The sequence below is a fragment of the Scyliorhinus canicula genome, chromosome 10 (genome assembly GCF_902713615.1).
Source record: "Scyliorhinus canicula chromosome 10, sScyCan1.1, whole genome shotgun sequence".
NCBI classification, from domain to species: Eukaryota; Metazoa; Chordata; class Chondrichthyes; order Carcharhiniformes; family Scyliorhinidae; genus Scyliorhinus; species Scyliorhinus canicula.
This window is the reverse complement of record NC_052155.1, coordinates 41,272,424-41,296,955: the sequence shown is the minus strand read 5'-3', so window position 1 is coordinate 41,296,955 and position 24,532 is coordinate 41,272,424. Positions and strand designations below refer to the sequence as shown.

Here is a 24,532-nt window from a genome sequence, read left to right as displayed (position 1 = left end):
CCAAAATCTCATTGATTGTCAAATTCTCCAACCTCGCTAGCAGTTTTTATTTTCTGCAATGACCTTTGATGTAGAACTTTATTAAATGCTTCTTGGAAATATAAGTATAGTACATCCACCTGTTCCCCTTTATCCACAGCACATGTTCTTCCTCAAAGAACTCCAATAAGTTGCTTAAACATGATATCCCTTTCAGAAAACCATTTTGACTCTGCCTGATTACCTTGAGCTTATCCAAGTGCCGCTATAACGTATTTACACCTGAGGAAGAAGCAGCGCTCCGAAAGCTAGTGATTCAAAACAAACCTGTTGGATTTTAACCTGGTGTTGTCAGACTTCTTACTATAACTTATTTAATAGTAGCTTCTAATATTTTTCCGATGACAGATGTTCAGCTAACTGGCCTATAGTTTCCCACTTTCTGTCCAAGGGCAGATGATTAGATTCTCTCTTGTTGGAGATGGTCATTGCCTGGCACTTAGGTAGCACAAATGTTACTTGCTATTTATCAGTCTAAGCCTGAATGCTGTTCAAAGTACAAAGAACAGTACAGCACAGGAACAGACCCTTTGTTCCTCCAAGCCTGCGTCAGTCACGTGCCCTATCTCGGCCAATCGCCTGTATCCTTCTCTCCCTGGTCTGCTCATGTGTCTTTCTAGATAAGTCTCAAAGATCACTAATGTATCTGCCTCAACCACCTCACTTGGCAGAGCATTCCAGGGCGCCATCACCCTCTGTATAAAAAACATCCCCTGCACATCTCCACTGAACCTATCCCCCTCACCTTGAACTTGCGCCCCCTTGTAATTGTCATTTCTGTACTGGGAAAAACCTCCAACTGTTCACCCTACCTATACCCCTCATAGTTTTAGAAACCTCTATTAGGTCGCCCCCTCAGCCTCCGTCTTTCTAGGGAGAACAATCCCAGTTTATTCAATCTCTCCTCATAGCTAATACACTCCATACCAGACAACATCCTGGTAATCATCATAACCAATCCTATTAGTGAACTCTTAAATGAACTAATACAAACTCAAACCAATGTTCTCCTCCTTTCCCAACCACTAGGTCCAAGCAGATGTGAAATCCTGAAAAACCAAGTTATGCACCAGGAAGTGGGGATTGGGTACATCCCAGTTTGTGAAGAGTTTGAAGCTTCCTTCTCAGCCGTACAGTGTGATCAGGACAAAGGGAGATGCTGGTGTGTCTTTACAAATGGGGAAGAAATCCCTGAAACACAAATCAACACAACAAATGGATTAAAACCTGCTTGCAAACGTAAGTCGCCTGGATCTCCTGGAGAGGTGGAGAGAATCCAGTGATGGTGTGATAGTAATATAATAGAGAATATCTGATGGGCCTATGATGATGGTGGAAAGTAGCTAATGAAGCTGTCATCTTCAGTCAGATGGGTGGGACGTCATATAGCTGGTTCCATTCTTAACTATGTATTGGCAGTCCAAGGATCACCTGCAATGGGTTTCTTCTTCCACTCCAGCATTTACCTCTGGTGGCTCTGATGGATCAACTCCCTTCAATTTCTTATCTCCAAGCTGCTCCTCGGTGACATCAACAGAAAATACATTGACCCATAACTTCCTGGTTCCTCAGCTCTGCATATAGGAATCCTCCCCCTTCTGAACTGATCCCTCCTCTCCTGCACTGACCACCCTCTCTCTCCCGGGCTGACACCACCCCTTCTCCCAGACTGACCCTCAGTCTCTCCCAGACCCTCCTCTGGTTCCACCTCTCTCCCTTCTGGACTACCCCCCCCCCCCCCCCCCCCCCCCACCTCAGTCCGAATCTCCCCTCCCTCCACCTTCCAGTCTGCCCCTCCTCTCGGCTCTCCTAGAGTGACCCCTAGCCCTCACCGGATTGCCCCCCCCTTCAGTCAATTTCCCCCCACAGTTTCCAGACCACTTAACTTTTAACTATCCCTTAAACATCTCCATTACGGCAACTAGTAAAGGGAGCATTTCGTACTTGTCTGCGCCCCAGTTAATCCGTGCCGATGTAGCCTGGGGTGTGCTTCACTGCTCCTGTCACACCCAGCCTGAGTGAGGAAGGGGTTTGCAATCCTAGCACGGGTAAGTCCGTCGGAAGTTATGGGCCAATGTCAATTCCCGCATTCAGATACCCAGATTAACCTCTCCCAACTCTTCCCTTGTCTATAAATTGTTAGACTGATTGCCCAACATCCGGTATTGGTGGGTGGAAATTTCCTTCAATTACACTTTGGTCTCCATCACAAGCCCCTCACCCTGGTCTCAGATTCCATCTCTCAATCGAGCAATTGTCTGAGGCTGAATCACACCGTTCACAACCTTGATGTCATATTTAACCCTGAGATAAGTTTCCAACCACATGTCCACACCATCACTAATACCACCCATTTTCAGCTCTGGAGCATTTCCCTGCTTTAACTCATCTGCTGCTGAAACCCTCGTCCATGCCTCTGTTACTTCTAGACTTGCCGATTCCAATGCATTCCTGATTGATCTTCCACATTTTACCCTCTGTAAATAAGAGGCCACCCAAAACTCTGCTGTCTTTTTTTTTTTATAAATGTTTTTATTCAGTTTTCGTATTTTATATTGAACAAATTACAAATTGTTAGGAGAGAGAAACAAAAAAAAAAAACAAACAAAAACAAACACGCAAAAATTAACATACATATTTACAGGTAAGCATCTTCGTAGTAGTAACTGCGCCCCCCCCCCCCCCCCCCCTCAACATGTTTATTTAGCTTGGTTTTGGGCCTTAGCTAGCCATCGACCCCCCGTAACGAACCTGTAGCCCCCCCCCCCCCCCGCTACCTTCCTCCGACTATTCTTCCTCTTGTACATTGGCCACAAATAGGTCCCGGAACAGTTGCATGAATGGCTCCCACGTTCTGTGGAAGCCGTCGTCCGACCCTCGGATGGCAAATTTGATTTTCTCCATTTGGAGAGATTCCGAGAGGTCGGACAGCCAGTCCGCAGCTCTGGGCGGTGCTGCTGACCGCCAGCCAAACAGGATTCTACGGCGGGCGATCAGGGAGGCAAAGGCAAGGGCATCCGCCCTCCTCCCCAGGAATAGATCTGGCTGTTCTGAAACCCCGAAGACCGCCACTATCGGGCATGGCTCCACCCTCACTCCCACCACTTTGGACATTACCTCGAAGAAGGCTGTCCAGTACTCCACGAGTCTGGGGCAAGACCAGAACATGTGGGCGTGGTTGGCCGGGCCTCTTTGGCACCGTTCACATCTGTCTTCCACCTCCGGGAAGAACCTACTCATACGGGTTCTTGTTAAGTGGGCTCTATGTACCACTTTTAGTTGCGTCAGGCTGAGCCTTGCGCACGTGGAGGTGGAGTTGACCCTATGCAGTGCCAAACTCTGCTGTCTTTGACATAACTTGCACCAAACCCTCATCCTTGTTTTCAAATTTCTTCATGGTCGTGTCCCTCCTTAACTCTGTAGTTTCCTCCAACCTTACAAAGCTGTGAGAAATCGCCGCTCTTTTATTCCTGACTTCTTGAGTATCCCTAATTTTAATTGCTCCACAACCGGTGGCCATGCCTTCAGCTCTGGAATTCTCTCTGTACCTCTCTTTGTTCGTTTAAGATATTCCTTAAAACCTACCCCTTGGACCAAGCTTTTGGTCATCTGCCCCCGTTTTCCTTCATTATCAAAATGGCTGTTTCCTGCATGCATCTGTTGTGTTTTCTCACGTGGCTGCAGACCTGTATGGCTTTACACAGTGCAGGCAAGGATGAATGATCTGATTTTGTTGGGGCTGCTCAGAATAAAACATGGGGAAAGAAGGATACTGTTCTGAACTGTTTTTGTTTTTTGGGTCCTTTTGTCCTTAGCCGCCAGAATTTTTTGATGTTCAAGTCATTTTCAAATGTTTTTGATCGACGTTTTTCTGGCCTAAAACACTACCGTTTTGACGCCGGAATTGGGACATAGTCCAATAATGGAGAATCCAGCCCGGAATATTTGTGTAGAATTCTATGAGCGATCGACGCATCTATCAGAATAACTTCAACATGTATCTCCATGGAACAGCACCATCATTTGTGATGTACCATCAATTCGACTCAAGACACAATTAGGATCCGAACTGTGGTTTTAATCAGCTAGTTGTTAGCCCGGTGGTCGACTACAGAGAATGGCCGACCGCCGGGAACTCTGGGTACTTATATCCCACCTCGGAGGCGGGGACTACGTGCCTCTCGACCAATTGGACAGCAGTCACATGACTAGTCCCAACCAATCGGACGAGAGGCACATGACCAGCCAGAGCCAATGGGAAGCCAGTGCTCTGCACCAATGGCAGTGCTCATATCCATACCACCACAATTTGTGAGAAATGGGGAGAACTCACGGAGAAAATCTACTTAATCTTTCACTGATGGAAATAGATATGCGATTATTTTTTGAATGAGGGGTCTAATTATGAGTGGTTGCCAAACTCACACTGTTTTGTTTCCCCAGGCCCTCAGTGTGCACTACCCTTCGATGCCCTTGCTGTATCAGATGGCATTGTTTTATGTAAGGATTTTCCCACTGGACAGTCTCTGCAGCGTTGCCAGCTAAAATGTCGTCAAGGCTATCATAGTGCATTTAATGGGGGAAGGTTTGTATGTAATGTACAGAATGGAATGTGGATGACAGAATTCCCACACCCAGCGGCCTGCCAGAGTAAGTACCATTAGTTTTACTTCAAAAGTCTATAACATGTGAAATCAGTGAACAAATGAAAGCCTTTCATTTCCACAGGCCCACTCCTTTCAAGCACTAGCTACAACAGTGCTCCAAACTACTTTCCAATGTGACCCTATTTTAACACCTGAAAATTAATGTGACCACAAATGCCAGAAAAAACAAATCAGCAACAAAGCAGCATAGTAACATTGAGGATATAATTGATAAAGTTCATATATTATATGTATCATATAAATATGAACATTTGTTCTTTTTAAAGCGCATTGTAAACATGCCATTACTTTATGTGGGTTTCAGCCAAACCCTCCATATTGCCTGATGACAGAACACACCCACCCACACACACACACATACACCAATCTTCATCCCAATCCCCATCTCCCCACTAACTCACTCTGAGCCCCTCTTCTCAAACCCTTACTCAGTCACTCAGTCACTCGACCCTCTTCCCAAATCCCCTCTGCTCCTCTTGCTTACTTATCAGCCTTTCCCCCCGTACCTCGTCCTGATTTAGTTGCCAGTGTCTGTGAAGCACGTGGCTATTCCAGGGTAAAGAGACCGTTCAAGTCAAGGTTGAAGTCACTACTCACCTTCCCAGCTCAGCATCATGAGCACTTGGTTCAGTGTCATGAGGAGTTCCATCTTCCAGTTGCAGAGTGTTCCTGGAGATCCATCTTCTTTAGGGGATTGATCTTTTTCTTCAACATTGGGTACACAATGTTATGCGTCTTCAGAGAATCATAGAATCTCTACAATGCAGAAGGAGGCCATTCGGCCCATCGAGTCTGTACCAACCCTCTGAAAGAGCACCCTACCCAAGCCAACTCCCCAGTAACCCCACCTAACCTGCACATCTTTGGACACTTAGGGACAATTTTATTTTTTCTTTAAAAATTAAAAGAAAATACATTTAGTGTACCCAATTCATTGTTTTTCCAATTAAGGGGCAATTTAGCATGTTCAATCCACCTACCTTGCACATCTTTGGGTTGTGGGGGCAAAACCTTCGCAACACAGGAGAATATGCAAATTCCACACGGACAGTGACCCAGAGCCGGGATCGAACTTGGGACCTCGGCACTGCGAGGCAGCAGGGCTAACCCACTGCGCCACCATGCTGCCCTAGGGGCAATTTTATCACGGCCAATCCACCGAACATGCACATCTTTGGACTATGGGAGGAAACTGGAGCATCCGGAAGAAAACCCCGCGGACACGAGGAGAAAGACAAACTTCACACAGACACTCACGCAAGGCAGGAATTGAACTTGTGTCCCTGGTGTTGTGAGGCAGCAGTGCTAAGCACTACGCCGCCTTTTTCAATATGACATCCAGATGTGAAGGTGGGACCCGCCTCTTCATTCCCACCCCACCATGGAATACAGCGCAAAGCCCCCAGGTGCGTGATTATTGAGGTCGGGGCCAGAAAATATGACGTTGTTTCCCCCCCAAGCCTCCGCAGTGCGAAACATTCCATGTTCCTGTCCTGCCACGGGACTTAGTCCCAGATGGGAGAATTTCACCCTAGATTTCACTGGGTAATATAATTCCCAGGTGACTCAATGTTTCACGGGGCATGGGGAGGGGAAAATTAACCAAAATCTTTGATACCACAGAATTACTCTTCCAGTCAACTGGTCATGGAGCAAAATTGAGAGTCATAAATAAAATCTGAAATGATGGTGATATAAAGCACACAAGAAACTTCTCAATACAGTGAATAGCAAGGCTGTAGAATTCATTTCCAGAGTTAGTTGAGGCAGAACTTTGTCAATAATTGCAATTAGATTATGTAGGTGAATGGAGGAACAGGGCTTGAAGGGGTAAAAGGGCAAGCCAATTAAATAGAACTCTTTGCTTACATAGAAGGTAAATGCTAATAGGGACTAATTTGGTCAAATGGTTTGTTTCCATCTTGTAACTTCTGTGTATTTCTATTTCTATGTCGAAATTAATCTCCCTGGTTGTTGGAACTGTGACTCCAATAATGCAACTTATTTAATTTGAGACTTTTGGTACAGTGTCCCTCAGTGTCAATGAGAAGAATCAAATACAATACTCCAGTATTATCTTGATGGGTGTTCTGCAGTAAGAGCATGTGGTTTAGAAGACTGATTTTAGAAACATCCTTTATGAAAGTTGTGTTTTACCTCACAGAAATCAACCTATTCCAAGTGGCTAAGGCCCAAAGACAGTTTCGACTCGGGCTACCTTCTGGAAAAGCATGCAGCAATGATTATTCAGGATTACTGAAGGCATTTAATACCTTCATTGCTGATGATCTGCGAGCCAGAGGATTATGTCACATTCAGGTGCTTATATAAAAATATTATTTTGCTTTTCAATTTTCTCCTTTCTTCTCAAGATGTTGCTTTGCGTGTGGTATTACATAGACCTTGGCAGCTCTTTTGGCATCTTGCATAGGAACCCTATAGTGTTATTAACTTACTCTTTGACATCTGAACTTAGCTTGCCCAATGCCTGAACTTTAATATTTTGCAGCACAGGTCCCTGGATAATGATCAGCAGCTAAACTCTGATCTGTTTTACCCCTTTCCTCGACCAAAGCTAGGAACTTGTAGATGCTTTACTATCAAATAGAAGAGCTGGGCTTGTATAACCCAGAAGACCATAAGACATAGGAGCTGGCGTGGGGACATAGCCCCATTTTTGGAGAATCCAGTCCCTTGTCTGTGCTGTCTCGATCTTGAGAATGATAACAAAAGGATGTACATTGTTTTTACACAAGCGGAGGCACTAAAGGGAGGCAATAAGTAAAACTGGAAATGGAAGATTTCACAGATAGTGTAGTAGATGATGTTCTCTCAAAGTTAACATTGAGGCACATTAAGAGTGAATAAGGGGATTCCTTATTCTGCATTTACCATGTGCTATGTGTGAACTTGTACATTGGGACAGATCAGCTTTATTCTCTATTTAACCTGTGCCGGAGGTGACCTGGATAGTCCTGGATACGGGGTCCCCAAACTGGAAAGGAATTCCATTTCTAGTGCTGGCGGTCTTCATCCTCTTAAAGCACCAGCTCATCTTTCAAAAATAAAAAAAAAAGCTCGTCAAAACAACTCCAAGGAGAAATTGGGAGCACTGAATATCCCTGTTGTTTTTTTTTTAGGTGACTGTTCCCGGCGAAATATTGTTGATCCCAGCCTGTGATGACTCTGCTGTATCAGTTGGATGCTTGAGCACAGACAGTTTAGGAGTGAACGTTACTTGGAAGGTTCAGCTGAAGGAGATCCCAGCATCCATTCTTCCTGACCTGCATGACATAGGTAAGCTGCATTGCTTCAAAATTTGGGCATCAAATCACACTTATCGGGGAAACATCAATGAACAATTTTAATATGCTACTTGAAAATGATTTTGAACATCCAAGAAAATAAGGTAAAGGATTGAGCAATTGGGAGACTTGAACTTTCCAAGGAAGAGCTGTGATGGTGATTATAAATATAACTGTGCAGCTCACTTTAAGGGTGGAATTCTCCCCAGAAAATGGCACGGTTTCTGGATCTGATTGAAAAGAGAAACACCCAGGTTTCCCTCCAGATCTTCTGACACTTTGTTTAAAAAAAAACAGGGGTGTGTGCTTACCACCGTCGTTCTGGCAGGGTGAGGCCTCATAGAGTCAGCAAACCGGCTCGACAGAGATCGGGCCGACATTTTTAAAGGGTGCCCCGGCCTCAAAGTGGATGTAAAGCCCCCCCCCCCGCCACCCATCCCGCACCACCATTGCCAGTATCGGAGCTTCAGAGACACCCACCCACCACCATTGCCAGCATCCCCACTTAGTGGGCACTCCCATGGACGCCCTGCCCCCTGGTCCCTGGCCTTGCCCCTGACTTGCCAACCGGGTAGTGCCAGGGTCCTAGCCATGTCCCTGACTACCTGGGAGGCTACACTGGCCCCACACCCCTGGCATGGGCATCTCGACTGCTGGTGAGCAGTACTGATTCCTGCTGGCATGACATCATGGCCGGGATTCTCCCCTACCCAAGTCTCCGCACCTTTAGGGGCCAAGCCCTCACATTGAGGGGCTAGGCCCAGGTCGGAGTGGTTCCCGCTCCACCGGCTGGCGTGAACGGCCTTTGGCGCCACGCCAGCCGGGGCCGAAAGGACTTCGCTGGCCGGCGTAAGTCCGCGCATGCGCCGGAGCGTCAGTGGCGGGATTCTCAGGAACGGAGAATTCCGCCGCATATATTCTGCACCGGACTTGCAGTTCCTGATAGGGTAGAATAGAAAGAATTTTATTCTTTATCGTATCCAAACTGAGTGTAAATTATGGGAGAATATTTGAGTTTTGTTCTGCACTTTACCCATGCCACACCTATCCTGAAAATACTCTGTAAAGAATCTCAAAATGAGAAAAGTGTTTTATTCCTCATTGCCCAGATCTTCCAATGCTCAACACAACAAAGAGAAAGAAATTCAGATACTTGCAAAAGCTCCCAATTGTTTGGGGTCTCATATCTGGTGATGTTGATAGAAAGTGTTCCTGAGGACCTGCAGTATGTAACAACTTTAGGGCCTGGATCTTTCAGCCATGGTGAAATAAGGGTCCTTGCCATTAACCACAAAAAAAGACTTGTTGATAAAGTTAGTGCTGTCTGTGGCGAGAGCTCCACCTTTCTTGTTGCCGTGCAATTAATATAGCATTGTATAATGGGGATTCCTGGTGGGTATTGTGGTGTCATTAAATTGTCCAATCAGCCAGTCACATGAAAGAATTCTCACAGACAGGCATTCAGAAAATAAAAGGCACTAAAATCAAAATATTTGATACAATGAAGGTAAAAGCTGAGGGGCGGAATTCCCAGGGCCGGCGCAATCCCGCACCCACTGTGTCCCGAATTCTCCGCCCCCCGAGATTCGGCAGGGGCGGAAATTGTGCCGCGCCGGTCGGCGGGGCCCCCGCGGCGAATCTCCGGCCCGCGATGGGCTGAAGTCCCGCCGCTGACTGGCCTTTCTCGCCGGCGTGGTTTAAACCACCTCTGGTACCGGTGGGATTGGTGCCGCGGGCGAGCTCCGAGGTCCTGTGGGGGGGCGCGGGGCGATCTGACCCCGGGGGGTTCCCCCACAGTGACCTGGCCCGTGATTGGGGCCCACCGATCAGCGGGCGGGCCTGGGCTGTGGGGGCACTCTTTTTCTTCCCCCCCACCATGGCCTTCATCATGGCAGGGGCGGAAGAGACCCCCTCCCCTGTGCATGCGCCGGTATGGCATCAGCAGCCACTGACGCTCCAGCGCACGCGCGGACTTCCGCCGGCTGGCGAAGGCCTTTTGGCCCCGGCTGGCGGGGCGCCAAAGGCCATTCGCGGCGGCCGGTGGGGCAGAAACCACTCCGGTGCGGGCCTAGCCCCTAAAGGTGCGGAGAATTCTGTACCTTTGGAGAGGCCCAACGCCGGAGTGGTTCACGCCACTCCATCCCGTCGGGACCCCCCGCCTCGCCAGGTAGGGGAGAATCCCGGCCGAGATATCATGAAAGACCTTGAAATAAATAATTAAGAAATTATTTAAAAATATAGTCAACATTTAACAACACTGATCAAATGAAAACATATTTTTTCTGGTGCAGTTCTGTTGTCCAGCGATACCTATTGGGTTGAGACCACTTTCAAAAACCCATTTACACTTGATTGAGCAAGGTGCCACAGGGAGCATCTTTTGTTTGGAGGTTACTTCTCTCTGGATCAATGCATTTCAAATTTTACCGAATATAAATAGAATTAAAATGAAGGTATTTCATTTTAAAACTAGGAATATGACAAAGAGAAAAGAAATGGGATGCCTTCCGAAGCCACCAGACAATTTCTGTCAGCCTTCTGGGAGGCCTCTTTTTCAAAGCGTGCAGCCTTGGGAAGGAGGATAGCCACTCAAAGCCATCCCCTTACATTCCCTCTTCCACTACTGCACCACGCCCCCCGCTTCCCCTTGGCCTACATCCCCGTCCTCACTCACCTCAGTCCAAGGATCTGTCCAAGGGCAGCACGGTAGCACAGTGGGTAGTGCTGTTGCTTCACAGCTCCATGGTCCCAGGTTCAATTCTTGGCTTGGGTCACTGTCTGTGTGGAGTCTGCATGTTCTCCCAGTGTCTGTGTGCATTTCCTCCATGTGCTCCGGTTTCCTCCCACAAGTCCCGAAAGACATGCTGTTAGGTGAATCGGACATTCTGAATTTTCCCTGTGTACCCGAACAGGCACTGGAATGTGGCGACTAGGGGCATTTCACAGTAACTTCATTGCAGTGTTAATGTAAGGCTAGTTGTGACAATAAAGATTATTATTATGATCTCTGGTGAAGACACTGGAGAACTACCGACAGCAGCCATCGCTCCATCTGACTTCCTGGCAGCTCTTGGTGGGTTGGATTTCCACCCCCAGGATCGCTGAATCACTGGAAAGGTCCGATGCTGGTCATTTAAGCGCCTGACTGACGTGACACGGGTCTTCCACCAGTTCTGCAATTGGTGGGCTAGCCCCCCCCCCCCCCCCCCCCATGTCAGTTACATTAAATTCTGCCCCTTCTGTTGTGGAAGTGCTCAGCTGTGCTGTTATATTGTGTCAGCTAATTTTCTTCATGTGTTACCCAAGACATATATTACCCCAGACCTTTCTGTCTGAACCTGTTCCTGATCTCATTGAACATCAACACATGTGTACTCACTAACAGGAACAAATAGAAAGCCATCTGTAATAGATAACATTTCCCCAGTTCTATCCTGAGCAACCCTACTGCTGTCACATTAACTCAACACAGATGGGAAATTGATCTCCCTAGTCTGGATAACTCGGTCCACATCATAGGATTTTACAACACGGGAAGAACATCATGAGTGTGCTCACTCTTTGGAAGAGTTAACTACTTTTTCCCACTCTCGTGCTCTTTCCCAATAACCTGGCGGCAAATTTTCTATCTCAGGTACATTTCCTATTCCTTTTCAAGTTACTATTAAATCTGTTTCTACCATCAGTGTATTCAATATAACAGCTTGCAACATATGCAAGAAAAACATCTTTCCATCTCCATTGTGTCCCCTCTGGTTCTTTTGCCAATTTCCTTCAATCTGTGTCCTCCACACTTAGTGACCAACCTGTCAGTTGGAACCTTCACTTTAAGAGGCTACACTACATTAACTTTTTATTTTGATCACATCTCGCAGCAAGGCAACATTCAAGACATTATTCTAAAGTACATCAGCAAAGCAGGCATTAAAAGCAATCAAAGATTTCAATCTCCTCAATTAGATGTATCGTTTGTTGTTTCTGATGATAATCAGTGAATCTAAATATTCGCCTTGCTCGAAGTGGTAAACACACTGCTGCGGTCCCAGACCGTGAGTTGTTGCAATCTGGAATGGATGGGAACTGGTTCAAGTTTTAACTTCTAACAGGAAATTGGATATGTAGTGGGGAAGGAAAAATGTGCAGGGTCATTGGGAAAGAACAGGGGATTAATTGGATTTGGCCTTTCAAAGGCACAGGCACAATATATAAAGATTCTCCTTCTGTACTGTATGACAATTATGATTATAGCAAAGACTTTTGTAAATATTGACAATGTCGTTTTTATTAATATACAGAAAATGCTCTGTTGGGGGAGGGGCTGTTCCAACGTTTCAGTGAACTGATGAACAGTGGAAACTACCACCTCACCCTGGATTCCAAGCAGTTTCCAGCCGATGTCTTCACCGCTTTTCCCACAGACGAAAGCCATGACTTCTCATCCTCTGTTCACCTTGGATGCAGTAATGGCTACACAAGGATTTTGGACAGTCAGAAAGGTGGCCACGGTGTTGGTGGGTGCGGTAAGTAAGCCCTTTAAGTAATTCCTTGCACTAACTGAAATGAAACGAAGGTCGCCATAGTCCTCGAGGACCATAGGCTGCTTCTCCTCTTTTGAGAGAGGACTGACTGGTGGTGATTATACCGGAGGGTCACCAGACCTTAGACGAGGGGCAAGGTTGAGATGGCGGGGCCTTTATGAATAACCTCAGCCTGTACAGGAATTGAAACCACGCTGTTGGCGTTGTTCTGCATCACAAAGCTGCTGTCCAGCCATCTGACGCAGGAAGGTTTTGCATGCAACCCTGAAAATCCATAAATGGTGAGCTGACTTTCCATAAGGTAACATAAGCTCTTTCAACTTTCAACCTATACCTCCTAGTTTTATAATTAGGGCATTGTTAAACACATTGAGCCTTAACTCAGTGATAGCATTCTTGGTCTCTGAGTTAGGAGTTGCCTGTTGAAGCCCCAGTCCTGAGACCCGAACACATAATTAAGGCTGGCAATGCAGCCTAATACTATGGGAGTGCTATACTGTTGAAGCTGTTTATAAGACCAACATTTTTCCTTTCATGTCGATGTAACAGATCCTATTGCCTCATTCCAAGAGCAATTACTTCTGGCATTCTAGCCAACATTTAACCCTTAGTCCACACTTAAAACAGATTGGTAATTGTTTTGTTGTTGTTTGTCGTACTATGCTGTACACATATTGGCTGCCATAGGTTCCCTACATTGCAACACTCTGTACTTCATAGAGTACTTCATTTTCCATGAAAGCTGCTCTATAAATAAACATTTTCTTTCTTATCGAGATTCAGTTCGTCTATTTCCTTCAGAACCTTAAAGACTTGAATATTATCTCCTCTTCCCTGACATCGCCTCTCCAGAGTAAACAGTCCCAGGCTCTTCAACGTCACATATTGGCTCAAGGTAGAATTATAGGAGTCTGGAGAGTTTCAATCAGTTCTAAGAAACAAAACTACCCCTGTATTAGATCTAAGTTTCAGGATGTTGGCTGAAGGATAGTTGGTGTGAGAGAATTGTTACACTGATTCAGTATATGGGATGCTCTTCCCAAATTGGAACTTACATTAACTTTGCTTATAATTGATTTTGCTGCTGATGCTGGATTTTATTTTTCTTTATTCTTTCATGGGATGTGGGTGTGGAGGGCAAGGCAAGTATGTGTTGCCCATTCCTAATTGCCCTCGAACTGCAAAGCATTTTAAGAGTCAACCACATTGCTGGATCTAGAGTCACATGCAGGCCAGACCAGGCAAGGACGGCAGATTTCCATCCCTAAAGGACATTAATGAACCAGATGGGTATTTACGACAATGGGTTCATGGTCATTTTTGACTTTTAATTCCAGATTTTTTTATTGAATTAATGTCACTAGATTGTAATCCAGATATCTAGGCTAATCCTCTGAGGGAGATAGATTTGAATATGCCAGCTGTTAGAATTTAAATTCAGTTAAAAACTCTGGAATTTAAAGCTACCCTCAGTAATGGTGACCATGACAACCATCATCAATTGTTGTAAATTTGTTCAAAGAAAGGAAATCTGCCATCCTTACCCAGTCTGGCCGACATGATTACAGCAAAGACTTTTGTAAATATTGACATAGACTCCAAACCTTCAGCAATGTGGTTAACTCTTAACTGCCCTCTGAAATGGCAGAGCACACCACTCAGTACAGGGGAAATTAAGGGTAGGCCTTGCCAGTGATGCTCACGTGCCATGAAAGAACAAAGAAAAAATATGAATTAAGTGCTGTTTCAGTACTTGATGTCTTTTTAGTAGCCAGGTACAGCCACTTTTCTGATGTAGGATTATTGCTCCAACTGAGACTACCCCAGACTTATTCTCAATGGAACCCTTACAGCCAGAATAAAATCCCGGCGATTCTCCGGCCCATGATGGGCTGAAGTCCCGCTGTTGTTATGCCGGTCCTGCCAGCATGAATTAACTAAGGTATTTACCGGCGTGACCAGGCGGGCTCCGGGGTCCTTGGGGGGGGGGGTCATGGGCCGATCTGGCCCCTGGGGGTGCCCCACGGTGGCCTGACCTGCGATCGGGGCCCAATGATCCGCGAGCGGGCCTGTGCCGTGGGGGCACTCTTTTCCTTCCGCGTCGGGCATCAGTCTCCGCAATGGCTGGCGTGGAGGTGACCCCCCCCCCCAAGCATGCATTGGGATGACGTCAGCAGCCGCTGACGCTCCCGCACATGTGTGGACATGTCTAGCCCCTAAAGGTAAGGGCTTGGCCCCTAAAGGTGCGGAGGATTCCGCACCTTTGGGCGGCCCGACGCCGGAGCGGTTCACGCCACTCCATCCCGCCGGGACCCTCCGCCCCGCCGGGTAGGGGAGAATTCAGCCCATGATTCCAGACCCACAGTAATGTGGTTGATTCTTAAATGCCCTCGGTGATGATCAATAAATGCTGCCCCAGCCAGCGATGCCCACATCCTATGAACGAATAAAAAAAAGATGATAGTGCAACACTGCGGTAGAACAGTAGTCTGTCAGATGAAACATCAAACCGTTCTGGCCCCTCAAGTGGAAACCATCCTGACTTGGATCTATATTGCTCGGTCAAAATCCTGAACTTCCCTCCCTAACAGCACTATGGGTGTACCTGCCCCACATGGACTTCAAAGTTTTAAGAAGGTGGCTCATCACCACATTCTTGAGGGCAATTAAGGATGAGGGATAAATTGCATGGCCAGCGATACCCACATCTCATGAATAAACAATGAAAAACTAGAAGATCCCACAAAATCATAGAATTGTTTAATGCAGAAAGTGGCTATTTGGCCTCTTGTGTCTGCACCGATTCTCTGAAAGAGCAATTCCCATTCTCCTGCCTTCTCTCCATAACCTTACACATTCTTTATTTACAGTTTACAGTTTAACTCCCTTTGGAATGCTTCAATTGAACCGGCCTCCGCCACACTTTCAGGCAGAGCATTCTGACCTTAACAACTTGCTGCATGAAAAAGATTTTTCTGTTGCTTCTTTTGGCAATTATTTTAAATTGTGCCCTCTCATTGTCAATCCTTTCACAAGTGGGAACTGTTTCTCCCTATCTATTCTCTTCAGACTCCCCATGAATTTGAGTATGTCCATCAAACCTCCTCTCAGCCTTCTTCTTCCCAAGGAAAATGGGTCTAATTTTTCCAATCTATTTTCACAATTAAAGATCTTCAAACCTGGAAGCATTCTTGGGAATCTTTTCTGCACTCTCTCCAATACCTTCAAATTCTTCCTAAAGTCAAGCACCCAGAACTGGATGCAATACTCCAGATGATGCCAAACTAGTGTCTTATACAAGTTCAACATAACCTCTTTGCTCTACTGCTCTATGAGCCTATTAATAAAGCCTGGGATACTGTATGCTATATTAACAACTCTCTCAAGCTGTCCTGCCACTTTTAATGACGTGCTCCTGCACCCCATTTTGAATCGTACCATTTATTTTATACTGTCTCTTTATGTTCTTCCTACCATAATGGATCACTTCACAATTCTCTGCAATGAACTCCACCTTCCACCTGTTTACTCATTCCACCAACTTTTCTATGTCCTTTTTAAATTGGGCCCTATCCTTCTCACAGTTTGCAATATTCCAAGTTTTGCACCATCCACAAACTTTGAAGTTGGTCCCGATACACCAAGGTCGAGGTCATTAATATACATCAGGAAAAGCAGGGGTCTGACAGCATCTGACAGATGACTCTTTGTCATCCAGACTCAAAACATTAGCTCCCTTCTCTCTCCAAAGGTGCTTTCAGTTCTGCTGGATTGTCCAATATTTCTTTTTTTTATGTCAGATTCCAGTGTCCGCAGCAATTTGCTTTTATCATCCCTGCAGGAGTTCCCCTTGGTAGTGGCCTGAACCCAACCACCTTCAGCTCATTCATCAATGACTTTCCCTCCATCACATGGTCAGAAGTGGGGAGTTTCGCTGATCATTTCACAGTGCCCAGTGCCATTTGCAAATCCTCAGCTATTGAAGCCACATGCAACAAAATTTGAGCTGCTCAGTGGCAAAAAACATTCAGGCTACTTAAGTGTCAGGCAATGACTGTCTCCCACAGAGAGATTCGATTTTTCCTCTTGACATTCAATTATCATAGGTGGATCCCTACTATCTACATCCTGTGTGCTTCATTGGACCAGAAACTGAAGTGGACTAACCATATAAGCACTGTGGTTACAAGAGCAAGTCAGGGGCTGGGAATTCATACGCAAGTGACTCACCTGTCAACTCCCCAAAGTCTGTCCACCATTTACAAGGTGGAAGTCAGGAGTGCGAAGGAATGCTCTCCACATGCCTAGATGAGCCCGGCTCCAACAACATTCAAGAAGTTTGATACCATCCAGGATAAAGTAGCCTGCTTGATCAGCACTCTACTCACCACCTTACACACTCCATCCTCTACCACCAGTGCACGTTAGAAGCAGTCTACAAGATGCAAATTGTCAATGCTCCTTTGCCAGTGCCATCAAAACTGTGACCGTTGCCACCTAGAAGGATAAGGGCACTGTGAGCATGGGACACCACCACCTACAATTCCTCCTCCAAGTCATACAGCACCCTGGCTTGGAAATATATCACCATTCCGTCACTGTTGCTGGGTCAAAATCCTGGAACTCCCCTTCTCACAGCACAGTGGGAGTTCCTACATCAGCTAGGCTCCAGTGGTTAACGAAAGCAACTCACAATAAATGCTGACTTTGCCCACATCTCAAGAATAAATTTTAAGAAGTATATAATTAGCATTATCCCCCATCTATATGCTCAGTGAGATAATGTAGAGCGAGGTTTATTCTATCCATGATCGATAATCGCACCTGACCTGTCAGTGCTCAGTGAGATAGTGCAGAGGGACGTTTGATGTGTACAAGACCCTTGAGCAAAATATGTGAAAGCTGACATTCCTGACCTGGTTAAACACAAAATAACCTCCAGCAATTAATTTAACATAACATTTCTGTTGTGTGAGGCTGGTTTTCTTATTCATTCTGAAAACAGATGAATAATTGTCGTCCTTTCCTTTCATAGTTTTGTGCCCAGCTGGCAGCTTTTCTCAGGGTGGCAGCTGTATTCCGTGCCCACGTGGATTTTATCAGGAAGTCACAGGAAGCTTCAAGTGTAGCAAATGCCCAATAGGAAAAAAGACGCTGTCTCCCGGAGCTTTTTCAGCCCACCTGTGTAAGTATTTTATTTCAATTCATTTTTGAGTATATTAAAAAAAAAATTTAGAGTACTCAATTCATTTTTTCAAATTAAGCGGCAATTTACTGTGGGCAATCCACCTACCCTGAACGAACATCTTTGGGTGGCGGTGTGTGGGGGGGTGCAAAACCCAGGCAAATACTTTTAAAAAAAAATCTACAGTACCCAATTATTTTTATTTTTTCCAATTCAGGGGCAATTTAGTGTGGCCAATCCACCTGCACATCTTTGGGATGTTGGGGTGAAACCCACGCAGACATGGGGAGAATCTGCAAACTCCGCACGGACAGTGACCCAGGGCCGGGTTTTGAACCCGGGTACTCAGTGCCGCAGTCCCAGTGCGTCACGTACTGCCCTTAAACCTCAGGCAAATAAGGGGAGAATGTACAAACTCCGCATGGCAGTGACCCAGAGCCGGGATCGAACCTGGGACCTCGGCACCGTGAGGTAGCAGTGCTAACCACTGTGCCACCGTGCTGCCCCACATTTTGAGTACATTTTCGCTTTTCTAGTTCCCTGCCTTAGCATCTCTAAGTTCCCTCTGATCTCTCTCCTGTTCCATCATCTGATCTTTCCACCCTACACTTTCCATTTTGCCACCACCCCACCTTTGCCGCTAGCCTCTGATCTCTCTCCCCATCAGCCGCTGATCTCTCTCCTAGCCACTCTTACTTCAAACCGCAACCTTCGACCCAACCTTCAATCTCCCTCTCCCCCACCCTCAAACCGCCTCCAATCTTTTCCCCCTCACCCGATTTAACGTTATTTCAATCTCTCTCCCTGGCCTGGCCTTTGATATCGTTACACCTCAACCACAGCCCTGGACTCTTAGAGTACGTTTATGACAGTCAAAATATTTCACTGAAAATATCTGACAAAGAAGGAAAATCATTTTAAAAAACTGACTTTCATATAGCATCTTCTATCATGCCCCTTAGTTCTTCACATCTATTTATGTACCTGTGCTATGTAGTCACTGCTGTAATGTCAGCAAACACAGTATTGTACCCAATTTATACATATCAAAGAGCAGTTAGATCAATAACCAGACAATCTGTGTTGGTGATATCGGTTGAGGGATAAATGTTGGGAGTCATCTTTTCTGAATAATGTAAGTGTCTGTTGAGCTGCTTGATCGACATTTCTCAAGTTTCATTATTGACAAACCAGGGACCACAAGGCCTGCAGGAATTATCCTGTTGTAAGTTGCGAATGGTTTAAAAATTGGAAGCAGGATCCAGTCATCTGGTATTCTGGGCTATGGCCACACAGGGAGTGTACAATCTGCCTTCCACAGCCTTCAAAGAACAGCAGTAATTAATTCCTGAAATGGTTGTTGATCTTAGCTGTGGAAATGTGGCATGATCAGCATCGAACTGTTGAAGACACTTTCATTTATTTTTCAAGATCTTTTCTTTCCCCTGAATGTTTTTCTTTTGTGCCATCCTCTTCTCCAGAAGGCAAGAATTCATTTTGTACTTCCCTTTCAGAAATGCTGAGTGGCTTCCCCCAAGGAGCCCTTCTTTTTAGACCTTTGACTCTGAATGTTGGTATGATGCAAACTGCTGTTGGTGCCATCGTCAATTGTTCGCAACTTGTGCCCATGAATTTTCTGGATAGAGATCAAGGCCGGGATTCTCCCCTACCCGGCGGGTGGGGAGTCCTGGCGTGATGGAGTGGCATGAACCACTCCGGCGTTGGGCCGCCCCAAAGATGCGGATGTCTCTACACCTTTAGGGGCCAAGCCCTCACCTTGAGGGCTAGGCTCGCGCCGGAGTGGTTGGCGCTCCGCCGGCTGGCGGGAACGACCTTTGGCGCCATGCCAGCCGGGGCGGAAGTCCGCGCATGTGCCTGAGCGTCAGCGGCTGCTTACGTTATCCCCGCGCATGCGCAGGGGAGGGAGTCACTTCCGCCTCCGCCATAGTGAAGATCGGTGGGCCCCGATCGCGGGCCAGGCCACTGTGTGGGTCAGAGAATCCTGCCACAGGAGTGGGAATCAAGGCTGATATTTCACTTTAACCCATGGAAAGCCAGTGGCCTAAATTGAACAGGGTAGCAGCCAATTTATGGACCTGAAGCAGTTATTATGATAACCAACTTGGTAAGACAGGAACCTCCACCTAGTCTATCCACATATTCAGGCAACCTGCTCTTGACATCCAGGCATTATTTGACTGAATAAAGGTGAGATAGTCGCCATTTCCCAGATGGCCATTGGCTACTTTCTTCTTTGAGGGAGAGAGATTGATTTAACCTGAGGTACATTACACGTCAAGTGAGGGGCAAGGTTGAGAAGGCGGGCCTTCATGAATAACCTCAGCCGATACGGAAATTGAACCCGGACAATTGGCCTTTCTCTGCATCACAAACCAGCCGTCTAGCTAGCTAAGCTAAACCAGTCCCCCAAACTGAGTTTGGCATCAAAACTGGAGCCAATGGGAATCAGGGGGACTTTGAAGATATATTTGGGACAAAGGAAAATGGTTGTGATGGTTGGCGATCAATCATCCCAACTACAGGAGTTCCTCAGGGTGGAGTCGTAGGCCCAACATCTTCAGCTGCTTCATCAATGAGCTTCCATTCTTCGTAAGATCAGAAGCGATTATGCTTTCTGATGTTCACAAAACGTTAAGACTCCTTAGATACTGAAGCAGTCCGTGTCCAAATGGAGCAATATCCAGAAATGCTAGAGTCTATTATGAGTGATGTGATAACAGGACACTTAGGGTGGGAATTTCCTCACCCTCTGCATTGTGTTCTGTGGCCGTGGAGTCAGCCCCGCCATTGGATATCAACAGGTGTTCCTGTTGTTCACACCCTTAGCTGCCAGGGAACCTGCGACAGAGGGTCACTGTCGGCAGGACTGGCAGGAACGGCTGAAAAATCCCACTGATAGAAAATATAATCGGGATTAGACAAGTCAACGTGGGCCCATGAAAGGGAACTCTGTTTGACAAATCAGCGGGAGATTTTTGAGGATATCACTAGTAGAATAGATAAGGGAGAACCAGTAGATGTATACTTTCTACGTTTCTATGACCTTCCCTCCATCATAAGTTCACTGATGATTGCGCAATATTCAGCACCATTCTTGATTCATCAGATACTGAAACAGTCCATGTACAAATGCAGCAAAACCTGGACAATATCCAGGCTTGGCTGACAAGTGGCAAGTGACATTCATGCCAAACAAGTGTCAGACAAGAACCGTTTCCAAGAAGAATTTAACCATTGCCCCTTGAACTTCAATGACATTATCATCGCTGAATCCAGTAGCCTGGCATACATTAAAAGCGTGACCTTATCTGAATGTCTCCCTGTTCACTTCCTGGTAATTCCTTGTGAAAAATGGCAACTAGATCATAAATCATAGATCATAGATCGTAGAAGGAGGCTATTCGGCCCATCAAGTCTGCACCGGCCCTACCTTTTTTTTGGACAACGAGGGCAATTTAACAGTGACAGGATGCAGAGCTGGGCTGAGAAGTGGCAGATGGAGTTCAACCTTGATAAATGTGAAGTGATTCATTTTGGAAGGTCGAATTTGAATGCTGAATACAGGATTAAAGGCAGGATTCCTGGAACTGATGGAAGTGCGTGGAGCAGGACCTTGCAGTTAAAAGGGAGGTGGAGTGGATGGTATGCTTTCCATAGAGGGTGCAATGAAGGTTTTGGAAACATGGTAGGACATTTAGGACTGAGATGAGGGCAAATTTCTTCACTCAAAGGGTGGTGAATCTTTTGAATTCTCTACCCCTGAGGGCTGTGGAGGCTCAGTATTTGAGTATGTTCAAGACTGAGATCGATAGACTTCTACATGTTAAAGATATCAAGAAACATGGGGATAGTGCGGGAAAATGATTTTGAAGTAGAAGATCAGCCATGATCTAGTTGAATGGCGGAGCAACCTTAAGGGGCCAAATGGTCTACTGCTGCACTTAGGTTCCTAAATAACTACCAGGAAACAGAGGCCACAGACTTTGCTTGTCACTCCTGCTGCTCCGGACAGCACGGAGGTAAGATTTTAATTTCCTTTGCTGGTTTCCTGACAACTTCACCAGCAGGACAGGCGAAGTGTACGCTTTGCTTAGGTACAGATTAAACTGCCATCAGTCATAATACCTCAATTTGATTTTTTTCCAATGAGGCTCCTGCCAGTGTCCAACGTGAGCTTCACCTACCATCAAAACCAGAGCTTGGCCGCAACGGAGTGGGGAATATACGTAAACACATATAAAATAGGAGCAGGAGTAGGCCATTCGGCCCCTCAAGCCTACTCTGCCACTCAGTATGATCATGGCTGATCATCCAATTCAATAGCCTGTTCCCACCTTCCTCTTCATATCCTGTGATCCTTTTCATCCAAGAGCTTTATCTAACTCATTCTTGAAAACATGCAATGTTTTGCCTCAACTGCTTTCTGTGATGGCGAATTCCAGAGAGTCACCACTCTCTGGGTGGAGAAGTTTCTCCATATCTCAGTCCTAAATGGTTTACCCCATATCCTCAGACTATGAACTCTGGTTTTGGACTCCCCCACCATCGGGACACCCTTCCTGCAACTACCCTGTCTAGTCCTGTTAGAAGTTTATAGGTTTCTATGAGATCCTTCTTCTGAACTCCAACGAATATAATCCTAACCCACTCAATCTCTCCCCACATGTCGGTCCTGCCATCCCAGGGATCAGTCTGGTAAGCCTTCTCTGAACTCTCTCAATAGCAAAAACATCCTTCTGCAGATAAGGAGACCAAAACAGCACACAATATTCAATGGGTGAACTTACCAAGGCCCTGCATAATTGTACCAAGATATCCCAGCTCCTGTACTCTAATCTTCTCGCTATGAAGGCCAATATACCAATTGGCCTTCTTTACCTCCTGCTGCACCTATATGCTTACCTTCAGCGACTGGTGTATGAGGACACCCAAACCTTATTGCACATTCCCCTCTCTCAATTTATAGCCATTCAAATAATAAGCTGCTTTCCTCCTTGAAACACAAATTAAGACTTTAAAAACTTAAAGTGATAGAAGTAGTAAATACCTATGCAACTATACTCGTATTGCTCTGAGGATCACTAACTATACACAAAGGTTCACCTTCTTTCCTCCTCACTGAACTCTCTCAGTCACTAAACTTCAACTTAAGCACTCTACTGCAACCAGAGCAGCACTCCAGTGCAGAATGCTTGCTGTTTTCCTACTGATAGGAAAAAAATAAACATTCTAAGTTAAGAAACCTACTTCACACTGTCAACCAAATCCCAGTTGTTACATACATTTACCAATATGACACTAACAGGTTTGACAGAATGTGAAGCCAGTCCCTGGAATCCAAAGTGTGACCCAGAAGGACAGTTCAGAGCAGCTCAGCAAGATACCAACACTCCGATATCTTTCTGTGTCACTGCGACTGGAGAGCGATTATCTTGGAGTGAAACCAATGGAACCCTCACTGAATCAGATTGTATGGGTGAGTAGCTTTATTTTAGGTTATTCAAATCCTTTTTGTGTTGTTGCAGTGAAACACTATTAATGGGTGACGTTTATTGATTGATATTTATTGTCACAGTGAGAAGTACAGTGAAAAGTATTTTTCTGCAGCCAAGTTAATATACACAGTACGTACATTGTAGACAAAAGAATAATCAACAGAGTACATTGACAATGGTACATCAACAAATAGTGATCGGTTACAGTGCGGAACAAAGGCCAAACAAGAACAGCATAGGGTGTTGTGAATAGGAGGGAAATGATCAGTCCAAGTGAGAGTCGTTGAGGTGTCTAGTAGCTGTGGGGAAGAAGCTGTTCCTATGTCTGGATGTGCGGGTCTTCAGACTTCTGTATCTTCTGCCTGATGGAAGGGTCTGGAAGAAGGCAAAGCCTGGGTATGAGGGGACTCTGACAATGCTGTCTGCCTTTCTGAGCCATCGGGAGGTGTACACAGAATGAAAGAGAGGATGGCAAGCTTGTGTGATGGCGTTGGGCTGAGTTCACCACACTCCGCAGTTTCTTGCGACCTTGGGCTGAGCAGTTGCCATACTAAGCTGTATTACAGCCAGATAGGATGTTCTCTATGGCACATCTGTAGAAGTTCGTGAGCGTCGATATAGACATACTAATTTCTTTAGCTTCCGTAGGAATGAGTAAGAATGAGTAACAAAACAATCAGTAAGAATGAACACCAACACCTCCTCCACAATAGTCCTCAATACCGGTGCCCCGCAAGGCTGCGTACTTAGCTCCCTACTCTACTCCCTGTACACACATGACTGCGTGGCAAAACTTGGTTCCAACTCCATCTACAAGTTTGCTGATGATACGACCATAGTGGGCTGGATCTCGAATAACGACGAGTCAGAATACAGGAGGGAGATAGAGAACCTGGTGGAGTGGTGTAACGACAACAATCTCTCCCTCAATGCCAGCAAAACTAAAGAGTTGGTCATTGACTTCAGGAAGCAAAGTACTGTACACACCCCTGTCAGCATCAATGGGGCCAAGGTGGAGATGGTTAGCAGTTTCAAATTCCTAGGGGTGCACATCACCAAAAATCTGTCCTGGTCCACTCACGTCGACGCTATCACCAAGAAAGCACAACAGCGCCTATACTTCCTCAGGAAACTAAGGAAATTCGGCATGTCCACATTAACCCTTACCAACTTTTACAGATGCACCATAGAAAGCATCCTATCGGGCTGCATCACAGCCTGGTATGGTAACTGCTCGGCCCAGGACCGCAAGGAACTTCAGAGAGTCGTGAATACTGCCCAG

General features: G+C 45.9%; 1 protein-coding gene across 1 annotated transcript in view; it reads left to right on the top strand.

Moving 5' to 3' along the window:
- tg (thyroglobulin) overlaps nt 1–24,532 on the top strand; it is a 475,922-nt gene that overhangs the window by 67,007 nt on the left and 384,383 nt on the right. Inside the window, exons 16-22 of the mRNA XM_038808459.1 lie at nt 1,069–1,278; nt 4,483–4,689; nt 6,871–7,025; nt 7,847–8,003; nt 12,307–12,531; nt 17,585–17,734; nt 23,061–23,231. Of these exons, the coding sequence (XP_038664387.1) occupies nt 1,069–1,278; nt 4,483–4,689; nt 6,871–7,025; nt 7,847–8,003; nt 12,307–12,531; nt 17,585–17,734; nt 23,061–23,231 (1,275 nt within the window). The remainder of the gene's footprint in view (nt 1–1,068; nt 1,279–4,482; nt 4,690–6,870; nt 7,026–7,846; nt 8,004–12,306; nt 12,532–17,584; nt 17,735–23,060; nt 23,232–24,532) is intronic.